At 43.3% G+C, this 18,552-nt stretch overlaps 1 protein-coding gene across 8 annotated transcripts in view; it reads right to left on the minus strand.

Annotated features, from left to right (window-relative positions):
- Positions 1–18,552, minus strand: part of BLNK (B cell linker) — a 684,101-nt gene that overhangs the window by 176,558 nt on the left and 488,991 nt on the right. For all 8 annotated transcript variants that reach the window (XM_085606171.1, XM_085606173.1, XM_085606179.1 and 5 more), the window contains one exon: positions 3,750–3,815. In XM_085606171.1, the coding sequence (XP_085462297.1) occupies positions 3,750–3,815 (66 nt within the window). The remainder of the gene's footprint in view (positions 1–3,749; positions 3,816–18,552) is intronic.

Genomic DNA, 18,552 nt, shown 5'->3' on the forward strand with positions numbered 1-18,552 from the left:
CTTAGAAGCAAATACTGCTCAAAGGATTAAAAAAGGTCGGGCTGGACTGGGACAAAGTCAAGAGTTCTTTACACTTACTTCCAGAAGTGTTTCTTGGTGCAGGAAAGTGGTCGACAGCACCAGCCAAGGGTTCAGATGCCCTGGTTTGCATTTAGGGTCTGGGACTACAACTCCCACAATGCACCTGGTCAACTTCTAGATCATTTTACAAATGTTGCTGAAACTTTGCCAGATGCCTGGAACCTCTTCCTGAATTTCCTCTTGTTGGGTTCAAAGCATCCAAAACACCAATCCAAGGGTCTAGAAGCTCTGAGATGGTCCTTGGGATATGGTGACTACATCAGAGTACACCGCACACGGACCTGGGGACTTCTTGGGGGAGATGGTGCAAGGGAGCTCTGTTTACCTGTTGCTGTCAGATAGCCCACTCCTTAATCCTTGTGAAGCCAGGCGTAGTCCTTAGGGCTGTAGTCCCAGATTGCGCAGCAGAGTGGAATCATTTGGCTGCAGATCAGGGTGCCAGCAGGACAGTCCTTCTTCTCTTAGTTGTTTAAGGCAGCAGATCTAAGTTGCCATGCAGCTCTCCCATTTTTATTCAGTGATCCTGGACGTCAAGCATGGGGACAACCCTGACCCATGGGATGCAGGGTGCCACCCTCAGGTATGACCATTTCATTCAATGTGTGGCATATTCTTGCCCCAGAAACACACTTCTTCCAAAATTCAAAATGGAGAAACTTTCTCCTGGAGGGTTAGATCTGGCTAAGCCAACCCACACATGTGGCTATGATTCCCTAACACTCCCCTTCCAGGCCCTTCACAAATCTCATTACATGGACTCCTGTCTGGCTGGGAGTGCAGGATGTGGGGTTAAACCTGTGCTGTCCTAAAGTGTCATTCTCCCTTTGAAGACCAGTTTGGCTACTCCACCCCGATCCTGCCTTTTGCTTCTGCAGCTGCAGTTCTAGGAAATCCTTTGTGTCTCTAGCAGGCCACTTCACACCTCATTAAGACATTTTAGCTCAGCCTAGCAGAGGCTGGCCAATTAGGAGAGGGAAGCTAGAAGGAAGGATTTTGGCTCACAGAAAAGAAAGTTCTATAACTTATTTTGTGTACCAGTTTTTACAAATCAAACAATGGCAAGTTGCTTGATTTATCATAACTATTCTTTTAAGTCTTTGAATTATATTTTTGCTTAATCCTAGCGATAGTTATACGTTATTAAAGTTTTTCGATGTTATCCTATGGAGCCATTCACTACAATGGGGGGATGTAATGGGCAGTGTTTCCTTCACCAGGGCATATACAACATCTTTTAAAATGTCCCTGCTTATTTTTATATGGCACCCTACTCCTGGGGCACCATGGAGAGACCTTGGGTGACTTATGTAAAATAAGGTAGTTTAAGACTTTAGAAGTACCTTTAAATCCAAAGTCGAATTTGCATATAATTCTAATGTAAAGGCAGCCTCAAAAGCAGTGCTGCCTTTAAAATGATAACAGGCAGGCAACACAGTAGGGTACACGTAAGTGCATTAAGTCTACTGGGCCTCAAAACCTACATGCTCTATTATTTACTAGAGACTTACAGCTAGGCTTACAGCTACCAATTGCAATTATACCTAATTACCATGCATTCTTAATCAGAGCACAGGCCCTGGGTTTGGTTAGCAGAGCCCAGGGCACAATCAGAGTCAGAAAACCAGCATCTAGTAGTCAAAATGGGTGCAACAAATAGGAGGGCACTGCAGATAAGTCCTGGTTTCTCACAGTTGCCATACGTGAAACAGCCAAAGTACAACTGTCATACCTCCCAGCTCTCCTTTACCAGTACTTATGTATACATCCACAAAACATGCATGAAGAAATCATTAAGTTATTTATTTAAAATAACATTGCACCCTGACTAGCTGGTAAAACACATTTCACAGTTGCACTGGACTGTCTTTCCATAGACAAAACTGAGTCCACAACATTGGCTAAAGTTGCTGGTGATCAAGAATAGAAGGCCATTTAACAATTTTTTCACAGTGCCTTTTACATGTGCTTTGAGATACAATCATCGTAGTGGCAATAAACTATTCAAGATGGGATTAGATGGTTTCTTTGGAATAAAGGATTTTTCTGTCCTTTATCTGCGGCTGCCCCAAGCAAATGCCTGGAAGTTCTATGTTACAAGGCATCCAGTGCAGCAGTATGTACAATACTCATCTCCTCTGGCTGACCGTAATTAAGCCTTATTTCATATATTAATGGGCATCTAAGCATGTTAGATTCAGCAGGATACAATGGGCCATGTCGTAAGAAAACAATAACAATTGTCAATAATCAGACCACATAATTGTGGATATCCATTTGTTCTCATGTTGTGCAGCTTTTAAGTAACCCTGGGCGTAGTTCGCGAAGTAGCACTTCGCGAAGCTACGCAAAGTGCAGTTCGCACTTCGCGAACTGCGTAGTACCTTGTTCGCACTGTGCCAGATGTCGTTTTCAATTATTGCACAGTGCGGACAAGCAACCGGCACTGTGCAATCATTGAAAATGGCATCTTGCACAGTGCGAGCTGTAGTTTTCTGCTGCTCGAGTAGATTTTTACTCGAGCGGCAGCTTTCTCAATGCGAACTGGTAGTTTCTCATCGCGAGCGGTCGCGAGCATACGCGACCACTCGCAATGAGAAACCTGACCTCCTCGCGTTGGGAATCTCGCCGGGAGGTTTATTTTCCATGCTCGCGATCGCCAACTTGATGTTGCTGATCGCGAACAAGGAAAAAGTCTCGCCGGGATGTCATGTCTTGACGTTGAGAACCGCGAGCAAGCAAAAAATGACCGCAGCACTACGCAACACTACGCTACGCGTGTTCGCACTGTGCTACGTGCAGTTCGCGTAGTGCGAAGTAGCGCGAACTTCGCAAACTACGCAAGCGTGGTGCTTTGCCCAGGCTTACTTTTAAGCTACTATTCCGTTCTCTTTCTCCTGCTCCACTCTTTATTGTTCCTCAGGTCAGTTAGACATAGTTGTTAGTTATTAAGTCAAATAACTGTTCTATTAAAAGTATGTAAATGGCTGATGTTTAATTTATGAAAGTAAGTGGTACATGCGTAGTGAACATGAAAGAAAGACTTGTGTTACAGGAAGCTTTCATATATGAGCTTTGTCTGTGCTGCCCGTCTGCAGTCTCACAATTCATGGACAAAGAAGGAAGTTTGTGGATAACAAAGTTCCAGATATGATTACAAGGGAGTGGCCTTCCTCGTTCCTCTTTCTTCCACTAAACTTCCCGTCACTGTTTCACACTCTTGCCTGTTCTGTTTACCCTTCATTTCTTCTTTCTTCTCTGTTATTTGATCCTTTACTTCATCTTTTGTCCTCCCTTTTCTGCTTTTTTTCTGTTTTGCTGTGGGACGAAGTCTGATGATGGAAAATGCTTTCCGGTCCCAAGAATGTGTGCCTTGCCCGCCACTTGCAACAAAGTAAGCCCTTATCTGCACTGAACATTTAAAGCACTATCCACCACACAAAAAACACACATGTGTACAATAACATCAGACTGCACATTTATTATGTGGCGTGCACATTTGTTGCATACTATGCCATTTGAATACATTATTTTCTTTTCACTCTTCAACACTAGTGGGGCTATTAGAAAAGGAGACAAGATCGCCAGCGCCGTGTTTCTAAAATGACAAAATTGAGCTACATTTTCCTACATCAAAATAAGATATATTAAGGGACTCAAGATGGACTTACTTTTTGATCTTGTCCATGAATCCCCCTTCATTTTTCTTTATATCGCGTACCATCTTCTGGAGATGTCTGCAAGAAATCAAGCAATGAATTATCAACAGTGTACAGATTAAGCACAATAATCACAGAATGCATTGGTAAACCTCTGTCAAATATCCTCTGGTTGAAACTCTGAGCATTTTGATGAGGGGATAAGAACAGTAGTTACCAGAAACTCGTAATCGATTCTTGAGTGTTAGGTTCACTCCTAAGCACTGACAAAACCAATAGGAACAACCCTGAAGCAGTACCGAAGAATAAATGATGGTTTAGCGCACAACATCAAAGTATGACATAAAATGCTGAGTGCATCATTGTTGTTATAATTTTTTCAGTGTTAAGAGTTTGCTCCTCTCCCCTGTGGCTGCACTCTGCTCACACAGTGGGCGCACCTGGTGGAGCTTCTTCCATGGTGGTCACCTCTGTCATTCAGCAGATGGGCCACTGCTGCTGACAAAAACAGGCCCAGCCACCGTGTCTGGCTTATAAATTACAATGTGAGCCAGACCTAATGACTTTGCCAGCGCTATAGGCTGGAGCGGTTGACCTCAAAGCTGGCGAACTGGGTTCGAGCGTTGGCAGGGATGCTCAACATCCTGTGATTCTCGTCAAATCACTTAATCTCATGTGTGTCACAAAAATGAATTTGTCCATCTGTAACTTAACTGGTGCTCATGTAAAGTGCACTGATACCTTTGTGTCGAGTTCGAGGTATACAAAACTCAAACAAATAAAAGAATTTAAAAAAAATGTGTAAGCAAGCCATTTTTGTTCCATCATCTTTATATCATGTTTGTGCATTTTGCTCCTACAGCAACTACACAAAATAAACAATTTAAAATATACAAACTACATTCCACACAGAAGCCTTCTGAAAATGACAAAAAAGTATTAAAACAATGAAGCTTCACAATAAGTGTTCTTGATATCCCAAACAGCTTCCTCAACATCCACTGACGTTAGAGGACTGAGTAGCAAAATTATTTTCTTGGGTGCCTTGTGCAAGGGCGTCATTGATGCTGTCCACCAACCACTACTGCAATGATACAGTACCTCACACTTTGCAGAAACAGATGGCCAGCTGTCTCACATGCTCAGCTGAGAATCAGCAGGGCTAGCATACATACAAGAGAAGGGGTGTGGATGAACCAGTTCCAGAGCTGGGTGAATGCCCATGAGGGAGCATTCCTTCTCTCTGATGAATCAGAGGTTAACTTTTAGATTCGTCACCGTTCTCCAGATTGCTTTAAGTGTATGTAAGCAGGTAAAGTTCAACCGCCTCTAAATGCTTCTGCTCTCATAAATTACACATGTATGTTGACTAATTAATAATAATGAAAATGTAAACACGTATTGTTAGACGATGTTATAGAGACGCATTTGCACACCTCTAACGCAAACACAATGTTTTCCAATCTACATGTTGCCTCCGATTTGAGGGCTCTTTTCAAGGCCGTGCAAAGCTCGAAAACATAACTCTTTAATGTCTTTCAGTGGCCTGCATGCCTTGCTTAAACATGGCAACATTGAAATATTGCAGTGGGTTTAGTTGGCCATTTCCAGGGTTTCACAAATACAGCTTTCTAGCAGGGTGATGGTTTGCCTCGGTTGCTTCCCTAGAGTCACAAGCTCTTGTAGGCACTTGAAAGCCATTGCATGTTTTATAACATGAGCATGTATGTTAATTAAAAAACGTGCCGAGCAGGAGGAAGGTGTGGACAGTACAGACCTCAGGCTAATATCCACCCTAGATCTAGAACCATAGATCTCACAACGATGGCCGGCATGAGCACATGCACACCTCACACGCTCCTTCACCTCACTTCTCTCTTAAATGCAGTTACTCATTCACAGTGACGTGGAAGGAACAGCCTATGACCGTCGCACTTGACACCATAACGCCCCCCCGTTCAGACCACACTTGGAGTGACAAGACGTCCCGAATTTGCTTTGCGTTGACCAACCTCCGCCCTTCTTAAAGCAGCCCAGGCTGAGAAGGCAGGACTCTGAACATGGCTGCTGTGCCCCCCACGTTGCTGCGCCTTGCTTCAGCTCACACAGAAGGTGGCTGTGGTGTCAGACAAACTTTAGAAAGCAGCACGATTCTCCTTGCAGGATTTCCAAGCAGCATGCGGTAAGCAATTTAGGCTGCCTGTTTAATCGTCTATCTGTATGTGTCGAACTTTGAAACAATCTTCCATGCACTGGGCTTCGTTCTCGTCATAGAAGTGAACTTTACAATTAAAGTGCTTCTGTGCTCCATGGTCATTGCCAAATTGTACTCCTAATGGTATGTCTGTGATATATTCCGCTGCTTGAATTTTGAAGTTTGATTATCACTGCATCTCCATACCCTTTCAAATCAATTCAATGAAACATATAAGCTTAATTATCCAGTCTCTCACTTGCCTTTCACATGACTAATTGCTGAGGCTCAGCGAAATATGACACGTCCAGAGCACCGCTCTCGTCGTCACGCATGATAATGAGACTACGCCCACATAAGCGACTCTACAAACCAACACTCTTACAAACAACCATACCCAATGGAAAAGGTGTAATGCAATCCCTTACAGGGCAGGGCAAAAGGGGAGGGCACACTTCATGGGTTACCGCATTCAGCCTAAGGTCTATGAACATCTGCGAGATATGGGGGTCTCAGAGGCCCTCACCACACACATGCTGCAGGGCAGCCCCATAATTTTGCATCATGCCACTGCCAATGGGGTAGTGTTACACTTCTCCTCAGAGTGTGTCAGCTCCTAATTAGGGTAGGAAGCAATATAGCATTTCATCTACAATACAATGTATGGATGGATTTATGCCTATTTTCCATAGCTCTGGCACTGCAATGAGCAGAGGTTATAAGGCACAGGTATTGTGGCAGAGATCTTCGCTGGTGATAAGTTTATGTAACCCATAGATAAGTGTTTTGAGCTAGGTGCAGTGTGACCACTGCATTCCCAAATGTGCAGACAGACAATACACATCCCTCCCAGATCATTGCTTCCCCGTCACTCACCTGAAGACCTTTTTCATTACTGTAACTCATCTGCCTCAGGAAAGACCCCTTGTGCCTTTCAGTTGTGCACTGATGGTGTGTTTCACCAAACCATCCTTCCACCTACTTTTGTGTCCAGGACAGATAATAACCCAGGTTTCCCTCTGGATCGGTTCAGGCACCCCAAACATAGGAGGTATCTGGCCTAGGTGCATGAAAAGCGTGAGCTGCAAGAGTGAACTAGCTATAAGTTTCTGATGTGGGCCCGGAGACATTAGGTGGGCAGAGTTAAGATCCTCTAACTCCGAGAAGGCAGGAAAAATGCACAGTGGGAACACTTCTGGGTCCCATTTAGTAGAGACGAAGGACTTCTGTAGAATATGTGGCAACATCATTGGGAAGGATCCTGGTCAAACACGGGAGAGTACTAGATAACAGGAAATTAGGCAACCAGAACAAGTACATTTCCAACTCATTTTGATGCAAAGCCCAGGGGAGGCAGACATTTAGCTGCAATATACTCTGGACCCAATGCAGAGTCTGCAGAGCACGGAATGATTGCCCTAAAAGGCACATAGGGTAAGAATTGGCACTTAACTACTGCATACAGTTACTTTACTCCAGTGTGAGTTCTGAAAAAAGGTTTCTAGTTTCAAGTAATAGACATCCATATATGAATCTGTAACACCCTTAAACATGCCACATCTTTTGGGGGTTTACTTTGCTCTTGTTTTGGCCATGTCCGAATTTCATGCTATTCATGAGGCTTTTATTTAGGGTTCAGCATTTACAGGTGAATTAACATCCTGCAACCGAGTGACAGCTGAAGGTTTAACATGCCTCCCTTTTACAGCACACCAGGAACCTAAGTATGTCAAACAATGCAAGACTTCTAATGTAGGATTATACAAGTGAGTGAAAGCGTACATGTGCACTTGTGCATAGTCCGGACAGGCAGCTTTTGCTCAGTTGAAGAAGAAACAGAGCTGGTTTGCTACCACCCACCGGATAACAACACAGACTTCCTGGAGCAACTCATGGAAATGAGCACAATCAATACTACCTCTCCTCTCTAATACAATACTATTAGGCGATTTAAACCTGCATTGGGACAACGACAAAGACCCCCCCACAGTGGCTGCACTCAGGAACCTGCTTCAGGACCTCAACATATTTCAAGCAAGCAAAGGACCGACCAACAACAAAGGTGCCTCACTTGACCTCAGTATAGCCACACTGGGATCAGTAAACATGATAGACATCACTCCGACAGACTGGTCTAACTACCATCAAATTATTTTCCAAATATACACACAAGAAACTAAAATCAAGGGTCAAACAACAAGGGAGAAGACATGGATGAGGGACTCTGCACTGACCAGAATGACAAACAACTTCCGACCAGTAACCAATATTTCCTTCCTTGCCAAATTTGTAGAACAAGCATTTACAATGCAATGGTCTCGGCATTGTTAAAGTTAGAGCTATTGGCATTGCTCATGACATTATTTTTGTTTATGTTTTTGTTTTTAAAACATTTAAAGAATCGGCATTGTTATTTACAATGTCAATAGCTTAATCTCACCAAAACCCCACTGTGACATTGCCAGCCGTAGAGAGAGGCCGTGCTTTACATAAAATACACACTGTGACTGCCAGCCTAAGGGAGAGGCCCCACTTCACAACAAAAACACACTGTGATGCTGCCAACCTAAGGGAGAGGCCCCACTTCACACCAAAAACACACTGTGACGCTTCCAGCCCCAGAGAGAGGCCGTGCTTTACACCAAATACACACCACGGCAGTGCCAGCTGCAGGGAGAGGCCGTGCTTCACAGCAGATACACACCGTGGCACTGCCAGCTGCAGGGAGAGGTCGTGCTTTACTAAGCCCTTGTACTAGCGGAGATAAAGGTGATTAAAGGTGTCACTGCCTACGTGACGTAGATGTCTCAGACGGGTCGGCGGTGGCTGTCAACCGCTATTTAGAAGGGCGATATATGCAGAAGAAACGTCGAGACGAATACAAACTGGGGCGACAGATATGACCAACAAACCAGTCACAAGTCTCTTAACGATTCGCGAGGACACAAGGGTGGGGCTTGGCAGACTCTACACGAACGTTACAGACCCAGGATTGCTAACCTTCTGTTGCCCCGAAGATCTTGCCGCAAACTAACCCCCCCGACGGTCCAGTACGCAGAGTAAAACTATAAGTGTAAGGGGCGTCGCCGTTAACGTCACTGAGGAGGAGAATAGGACACACAGAGCCTCCTTGGGCGGGGCCGCCCACGTGATCGCTTTGGCACGATGCCGTATGAAAGGGAGAGGCGGGGTAGCTGTCGTGTTGAGTCTACTGTAACTAATCGGTACTAAAGCGTCATTGAGGTGGGCGCGGTTAAGCGCTTGGTAATAGAGGTTAAGAAAACAGAACGGAAGCGCACTTTTCAAGACTTGTGGTGTGTGTTGTATGTGTAACTAATGTAAGTCCAGGACTTCACTAAAATACCCCACATTTCAGTACATGCAAGACATGGGTGGATAATTATGAAGGTCTGTTATAAGATGTATTTAATATATTAGTAACAAAATAAATCATTATACAATGACTGACAAACATATTCAATTTAGTTGATGTAATGACGAGAGACAACGTGTTTCATTGTTTCTCATGCCCAGCTCTTCGGTCACCTGAGACCACTTAATAGAATGGTTGCCGAAATTCAGCTTTCCAATATGGCGGTGTCACTGGTGTTTTTATTCTCGCTACTATTTCCAAGCCTGGAAGTCTCTATTGCGCGAAATTATTGCAGCGCTTTTCACAAGCACTAATTAAATTGCATAAATTGAAATTCACATATATGGTTTTAGGGCAAGGGGATAGTAAGCGATGTGTTTCTAATCACAGGATCATATAGCGACGCACTCGTCACCCAGTTCAACAAGCACACCACCGCCTTTCTCCGAGGCAAAGCAGAAATGCCTCCGAGAAAGGCAGCGGCGGTTTCGGATTCGGGGCGTGTTTTTCTTTTCTCTCCTCCAGCCATTGGCTGGAGGAGATAATTAGACTTCTTGAAAAAAACACGCCCCCGAATCCGAAAAGGACGGGGCCTGTTTGGAGTGACGGACCATTTCTCCAATGGCTGGCCAGCATTGAAGAGGCCAGCCAATGGAGAACAGGGGAGAAGAGGGGCGGGTTCAAGCCCCTCTTCTCCAAGTCATTAAATCTCGGATCGAGACTGCGCAAGCGCAGCCTTCGAGCCGAGACCTAAAAATGTGCCTACGATCAGCTTTGTGAAAACATCAAGAATTGTGACCTATTGGACAAACACCAATCAGGTTTCTGGCCTAGAAACAATACTGGGGTCGCCGTTTAGCTTCCTAGATGATATACAAACAGCATTAGACCAAAATGAATCCTTTCTCCTAATACTTCTACATTTATCAGCGGCGTTCGATACGGTTAGTCTCAAATGTCTCAGAGAAAATCTTGAATTCAGAATGGGCCTTTCAGGAGCCATCCTTAACTGGTTCACCTCCTTCTTGCAGAATCGACAACAGGGAGTCAAATTGGTTCCACCCTATCTGATGTAACAGACATTCATAGAGGCGTTCCGCAAGGATCTACAATTTCACCAACACTCTTCAATCTTTACATAGAACCACCCACAGAAATCCTTAAACAATCAGAAATTGCATACCACATGTATGCTGATGATACTCAGCTATACATCAAACTCTCCTCTCATGAGGGTATCCGGAGCCTGGATGACACCCTGAAGAAAACACAGGAATGGCTGCAGACAACCATCTTAAACTCAACCCGAGAAAAAAACAAATTCATCATCTTCTCCCCACCCCTTAGATCCCCTCAACTGCAACTCTGGTCACAGCCTCAAATTGCTAAACTGCAGCCCAACCATATGTGACTCCGTAAAATCACTAGTCATCACACTAAACTCTAATTTAAACATGCAAGCTCACGTACAAACTGCAACCAAAAGTGCTAACCTACATCTGCACCTGCTAAGAAAACTAAAACTCTTCATGCCACTAGGAGACCTCAAAACGGCAGTTCACTCGCTAGTGCTCTGACAACTGGGCTATGGGAATGCCACACTGATAGAGCTACCAAAAGCCAGCTAAGCCCCAAGGAAAATAAATGCAGCAGCAAGACTTTTAACAGGCACACATGGGTAAGACCACATCTCCCCATCACTCGAAACCCTCAACTGGCTCCCAGTTGAAGCTATGGTCCAACTGAAGGTGCCTTGCATAACACACAAAGCTCTTCACAACTCTGGTAGCAATGCATGGTGAATAGGATCAAGCTATCAAGAGGCAGAAAGGACTCTAGAAGTGCAAAATACCTAATGCTGGAACCAGCCAAATAAAGAAGAAAAAAAGGAAAACACATGTGCGCACTTTTACTGGATCTGCTCCATCTGCTCTAAAAATATGGAACTCCCTACCACCCGCAACGGGAGCAATTACCTCACTCAGGCTTATTTAAGTTTAAGAAGGAAATTAAAGCCGTACTACTTGAAAAACGTGTCTTAAGAGAACTATTTTGAAACTGTCATTCACCCTATTTTCTGCTCACACTGTCAAATTCCAGTTTAAATATACCTCTAAATCAGTACGTGAAAAAGTACATTTTACTGTCATTACATTTAAGTGACATTTAAACTCCCGTAAACTCAAATGTTAGTGCAATTTCTTCCATCGACACGGGCCATCTCTGCACTGAACCAAGACCATGATGTTACATTTGGACATACTTATAGAATTTGAGGAAACATATCTTTAGCTGTTACAGAAGATTATTTTGGGCTAAGGGAAGCGCCAGTGTCACAGAGCAGTCCAGAAATATAAAAATGAGCATGGGGTCTGCCTGGTTAGGGGACATGCATGAGATCCTAGCAGGGAGGGTGCTTTACGTTGTCCACGCGGCAGAGACACAAAGAGATTTGTTGTGATGGGAGAAGCAATTGGTAACGTCCCCAGAATATGAGGCATTACCACTCATTTTTTTAGTGGCCTGTAGAATGGTTACTGACTAGATGGTTTCTGTCTTCATGATTGTGTGGCCACAAGCACCTCATGCAGGTGCTCCCACAGCAGGGATTTTCTAAAGAGCCCTAGGATTCAGAGGGCAAGGCATATGAGCTAGAAGCGGGCTGGTTCTGATAAAATTCAAACGAGTAGCCCAGTAGAGGCACTAACTTTTCCCTGTTTCTGTTGATTTGGAATACACTCATATAGTGCAATTTATGTTGAAGCACTTCTAGGTGCTGATCTGGGACTGTTGAGCAGTGCAGCTCATGGGGGAGAGACTTAAAAGCAGATAAATGACTCTTTAGGGCAGTTGAGAATGTATTGCAAGAATTGGCTCATACCTTACAGAAAGAGTTTCATAGTGTGATATCCTGTGTATTTATTCTAAACCACAATAAGATTGTGATGTGGTATTTTAGCCAAAGTTGCTAAAGACCTTTGGTTTGTTGTTTGTGTCCTAGCCAGAGGTGGAATGTTGTGAGCCATGCAGAATGTATGATGTCATTATTGTGAGTGTGGGATTCCTCTCTGTTGGAGTTTCAGTCTAAAGCTTGGGGCTGATCTGGTTACATAATAGCTAATGGTGGAGTTCCCATAGCTGAAACTTGTTTCTGAATAAAGTAGGAGCACCTGCCTACCTCTTGAGTCTCCTTACTGAGAGGGTTACATCATCGCTCTTGGTGGGGTTCCTATATCTATACCGCGTTCCTGATAAAGTACCTGTATCTGCCTGCCTCCCAAATGCAACAGGGTATTATCCAATATGGCGGTTGTCCATCTTCAATACAGACTCTCGACCAATAAACCAAAGGAGCAAACAAAAACATTGGTGATGCAGATTTCAGTAAAGCTGTGATCTAGACCATATATTTTGTGTAACTAGCGCACCTGAGGCTGTGCCCAAACAGGAAGTGTTAGAGAGTGCAAAAGGTATTGGAGAACATGAGCGAGTGTTAGTCAATGAGGGCTGAGTGGAGTACAGCAAAATGAGAGAGGAGGAGCATGAAGTGGAGGAGACAGCGGAAGCCATGAAGAGCAGTACGAAGAACAGTGGAGTGAAGAGTGGAGGAGCATAGATCGGAGTGGTGATTTGTAACACAGAAAGGAAAGAGGAGATGGCAGGCAACCCAAGACAGAAGACAAAAACACACTGGTTACCCTGATATCTATGACCTAAGACCTAGTTGTTGTCAGGATCACACACTGAGTCCCAGATGCCATAACCCTAGGAAAAGGTTGTAGCCTAGAGTTGGTACTTAAGAAGTGGTGTGTAGGGGGAAAACAAGCAGCAAATGAAAGCAAAGTGATGGGGAGTATGTGTGGAACTGATAGGCTCTCCTTGGGATTTAAAGTGAACCTAAAGATCTGTGATGAGAGGATCTAGTACCACCTGCTTTAGAACAGAGTTATTTCTGCCCTATGGATTCCTGTTGACACAATATCTGGATATTCACCTGGTGAATTACACCTGACTGCAACCCCTCCAGCAATTTAAACAGAAATCTAATATTTTCCTTCAGTGTTTTGGGAATGACAATTCCAGCTCAACTGGGATATTGCCACTGTCCCCCATGCTGGAACAGATCAATGGCTTCCAGCTCAAGAATCAAAGAAACCACTTTCTTGATACCCTTTCCTGCTCATACAGGGAATTTTCTTTTCAAATTAAGTAGAATGGTATTAAATATACACCAACAAAAAGGTACTCTACTCTAACCTTTTATCATTAGCTAGCTGTAAGGCTGAAAGGGGTAACTCTGAGAGGCCCACAACCTTGGATTTAAGGGTTACATTTGATAGGGAACTCAAATCTGAGTGGTTTGGTCGTTCTGGTGGAGTATGCACTGGTATTTACAGAGGAAGTGTTCCTCAACTTTGAACCAGATGCGCTGGTCTTCTCCTTTCAGTAAATGCAATTGCTTTTGCAACTGATGCATATGCATTCCCTACTTTACATATGGTCCGGTTTAATAAGCAAAGTGGTGGAGGACACTCAAGTGGAATTTCAGTCTCTGTTTTTAGTAAATTCATCAGTTGCCACAACTACCATATCTACCTCCTTACAGGATTATTGAACGGATTCGTGGTGACGAACAGAGGCTTTGGTTGTCTTTAGCGTTCGTTCCTTCGTCACTGCCCTTTCAAGAGTGTTGATCAGAATGTATGCAGTTCCTATTCCAGTAGCATTGCTGAAAGACATTACACCAGAGGTTGTTAAAATTAAACTACCAGTTTGAACTGCAACCCATACTGTTTTTCCAGCAGGAGCTCTATTAGACTCAGTGAGCTGAACTGATTCTTCACCTCAAAGGAACAACCTATATTAAGAATTCTTGACAGTTGGCTCCAGGCCATCCAGTCAGGTTAGGTAGGTGCAGCACTTAAAGATCACGAGGAATCAAGAAATCAAGTGCATTTTTACACATGGTTTGCTTAGTCCAGTGATAAATAGCAATCTATAATACAGTCATTCTGAGTCCATGGTGATAACAAACCTCCCATAACGCTACTTGGTAATATTTAATACTTTCTGATATCTGTCAGACAATCTTTGGGTCTTGGTATATTTCAATGATCTTGCCATAGTGGACACATGTTGCATGAGGAGGGGCACTTGGAAAGAGCATCAACTGTCTGCTCAGGCGAAAGCAAGAGGCCATTCCTTTAGCGTTTGCTTTAGAGGGCACTAGCTGATTGTCTTAAAGGCCTTCAAAGCAGTGATGAGAAGACAAGGAGTCCCTCACAGGTGGCTATGTTTTCAGCCTGGGATGTAGATAAAAAGTACACCACCCCATGACTATCTGCCACCTGCAACCAACTGCATGACCTGACTACTGGGACCATTATCACCCTGGTTGAAAGCAGGATCATTTCAAGAGACCGCTGTATCCAGCAGAGTAAATGGCTCCTCTGGAGAAAATTCTGAAAAGCAAGAAGTTCACCTGCCAGGGGACACATGACTATAGTTAGGCTTTCCTGTTTTCAGTTTCTATTTTTGGTAAAGTCTGATGTTTTTTTTTCAGTGTTTTATGTAGCTTAAAAAAACAGTGGTTATCAGTGGTTACACATTTATGCGCCATTAAAAACAACAGAAACTGTGTTTTTCCAGTGTTTATGGAAAGTTTTGTTTTTATTATTGCTTGCTCTCTGCACTGATAGTGCATGTGTACAGACAGTGTGCGTACAGGGTATTTGAGGTCCAAATACATTTTTAGAAATCAAACTTATTGTAGCACACCATACAATACTTCTTTAGTGAGTCTTTGGTCATATGTGCTTTCCTTCCCATGTAAATGTTTATCTGTGAAAAGGCCCTCTCAACATTGGGACTTAAGACGGGCAATGCCAAAACAGCCAGTATACAATTTACTAACTCTGGCCACTGACATAGCTTTCCATGCCAATACTGGTGCACCTGAAGATTGCGATTCTCTGGGACAGGTTCTACAACATATGTGTTGAAGTGAGTGCATATGCCCTCAGTTATTGAAGCGGTCAAAAATAAAGCAGTACTTCTCAAAGTCTGGAGATAATTCCCCTTAATGGAACTTGTGCAGAGTACCTCATTGAGGCTTCATTGACTTTAAATGTCATGGTTGTTGAAGGAACATTTCTATGCATCATTGCAAGTCATTTCTCATGCACTGTAAAATAACATTTCCTAAATTGCTCCTCAAACTTTCTTTGCTTACCAAGTGGCAAGAATTCTAACATGGAACATGTTGCAGTGCAAAAGTCACTAAAAGTGTCGCCAAGCCTACTCTCAAGGAGATGTGTCACATCTACACCAATTATGCTGAATACTTGGTAGACAAGGGTGTTTTCAGACTCTAATTTTTTGATTATGTCCACTATAGCAGTCATGTTTTCCTGTAAAAATCTAAGAATGCAGTAGAGTGTACTTTTTTTCACATCACTATCAGTATGCAACCAAAGATCCTCACATGTCATGCCTTTGGCATCATCACTAAGCAAACATTCTGTAGACGGTCGCCACGGGGATAATATAGCATTCACGGCTTCTAGAACCGAGAACCACCGGCTAAATGACATAGTTGAGATGACTCTTTCTTTGATGCTACGCAAAGCACAAAATGAGAAATATTTGCATTTTAGTTCCAGCGCATAATGAAACAGTGCAGCAGAATGGACTACAAAGTCAAAAGCATTCTTCATTAACTTTGAATATTGTAAAGATGTTTTCAGCATGCCATCTAGCAAGTGGCAAGGAACTCTTGCATGGCAGCACTTCAGCTCAGGTATCGATTTTAACAGGTCATCACACAACTTTTTCATATACATAGCTGAATTACTGCAAATACAAACAATATCACTCCAATCTTTGTTGAACTTGGTAATAACGTTTTGCAGCATCATTCCAAGTGACACTGCGATTCATGTTTTCCAAATGTCTGGTGTCATGTTTTCACCACTATCCCAGATGAGCACTCTTTTCACATATACCTGTATTGTATTGAATGTTTAAAGTCTGGGGTGATTGGCAATTCAACTACTATCAATACTAACTCACTAGAAAAGGGGGCTGATGTATCAAAGGGTTTCACTCATTCTCTGTCTGTGGGTAAATGTGATGTGTACAGATTGGAAAAATTAGTATGAGACCACCCATTTTACCTATCAATGAAAAAATCAAACGTAGCTAAAATATCAAATATGAATTTGATATTTCCTGATTCTCTACAGTTTTCAAAATAATTAAATAAGACTCAAAACATGTTTCTAAACCCTGCATCTTTAGACCAAAGACCACAACACTGAAAAAAGCAAAAGGAAGAAGAAACAATATTTTAGTGACATCCCTAAACAACAAGTCTTTCTTACTGCTGCCTTGTATAACAAAGTTACATTGCATTGCCCCATCAGGAAGAAATAAAAATGACTCTTTCACTCACCTATTCCTTTCTTTGAATAGCATTTAGTTTGTGGTTGTGAAGGAGTTTTTTCAGTGCTTATAGGTTGACACTGGTGAGGGTTATTTTCCTTTCAGTGGGGTTTTATCAGTTATTATAGGTTTGAACCTAAAACAGGATAGCCTAACTATAGTCTTCTCTGCAAGCAAACACACAGATGCTGTCAGAAATTATGAGATAAATTGCACTGTACACATGATTAATATACATGGGAAATTAGACCCTACACTAGCTGAACTCTTTTAAAATGTTAATGCTTTTTAACTGTAGTCGGCTTGTGTTTCTGCTCACTGGTGGAGTACTTTGTGCAAGTGGAAGACACAGTGATGGATTGCCGGTCGGCTACCATCCCAGATTGGTTCAGCTGAAGGTTTACCAACTCAAGATTTGGTGCCAAGAGTCCTGTTCACATTGGAGAGGGTCACCAGGAGCAAGCAGAGCATTGCGAGTAGTGCGTGCCGTGGCACGAAGAGCAGGCTTGGCATCACGGACAGACGGACTGAAGCAGATCAGACAGCAAGATTTCTCACCTTCTGATCTGAGCCTCAGGGACATAACAGACTCCCCAGCAGCTCCTAGACCTGTTTTCAATGTGTCCCTGACCCCAAAGAGGTGCCCCTCAGGTCCTGGGTCCATTGTGTGGTTCTTGGGCTCTTAAATTCAAGTTTTTGGGCCCTTTGTGACCACAAATGGGCCCATTCGCACCAGAACTGCGCCACTTACACGGAAAATCCGCATGAGCCGCCAAAAGCCCAACTCTTTGCACAGCAGCTTTTTCAGAAATGGGGGACCAGCAACACAAAGCTTCAGTCCGTCTGTCCGTGATGCCAAGCCTACTCTTCGTGCCATGGCACACACTACCCGCAATGCTCTTCTTGCTCCTGGTGACCCTCTCAAGTGCGAACAGGACTCTTGGCACCAAAACTTGAGTTGGTAAACCTTCAGCTGTACCAATCTGGGATGGTAGCCATCCTGCAATCCATCGCAGTCGGCCCAAACTTTTAACTTTGACCAGATAGCTGTGGGTGGCGCTTAATGATTTTATGTGCTATTTTACCATTTATTCCGTAAAAATTCATAACTCTCGTTCTACTGATGGATTTTTGCAGTTTTGGTGTCAAATAATTTATGAAAATGTACTCTATTTTCCTAAAATGATTAGGGATTTTTCTGATTTGTGTTTTTCACTTTATTACTGTTTGGGTGCTGGGTAAATACTATAAACATTGTCTCTAAGGCCTGACTGCTTTTTGTGCCAAGGTACCCAGTGTTAAGAACAGGTTAATTTAGTGACTTTTTGGGCTTCACCCTGCAAGGGATTGTAACTGTTGCTTGATCACGGCTCCCACCCCAATCAACCAACAACCCACATTTTCACAGATAGGTTTCAAGTACATGGGATTTCCTTGTCTGAATTGGAAGAGGGGTTGTTTAGATGAAGGAGAGTGCAAGATGAGGACGAGGCAGGAAGGATAAGTGACAGGCACCCATCATTGATCTCCACAAGGAAGAGGAGGAGGAGGGTTTGGTTGGGAGAGTGTTGTAGATAAGTGTTGAATAAATAGTATGGTCAAGCTTCTTTACCAAATAAAAAAAACAGGTTATCTATTGTAGAAGGTGCAACCTGTGGAAGATGCTGCTTCTTAAGCCCAGAGGTTATAGTGCATATAGAAGCAACAAAGGTGCAGTCCACGGATGACACCGCTTCCTAAAAACCACTAGAGATTAGAGAGTCAGTGGGTTCAACTGAAAGATAGCAGAGGAGTTATCCACAGAA

Source organism: Triturus cristatus, chromosome 1_2, assembly GCF_964204655.1.
Source record: "Triturus cristatus chromosome 1_2, aTriCri1.1, whole genome shotgun sequence".
Lineage (NCBI taxonomy): Eukaryota > Metazoa > Chordata > Amphibia > Caudata > Salamandridae > Triturus > Triturus cristatus.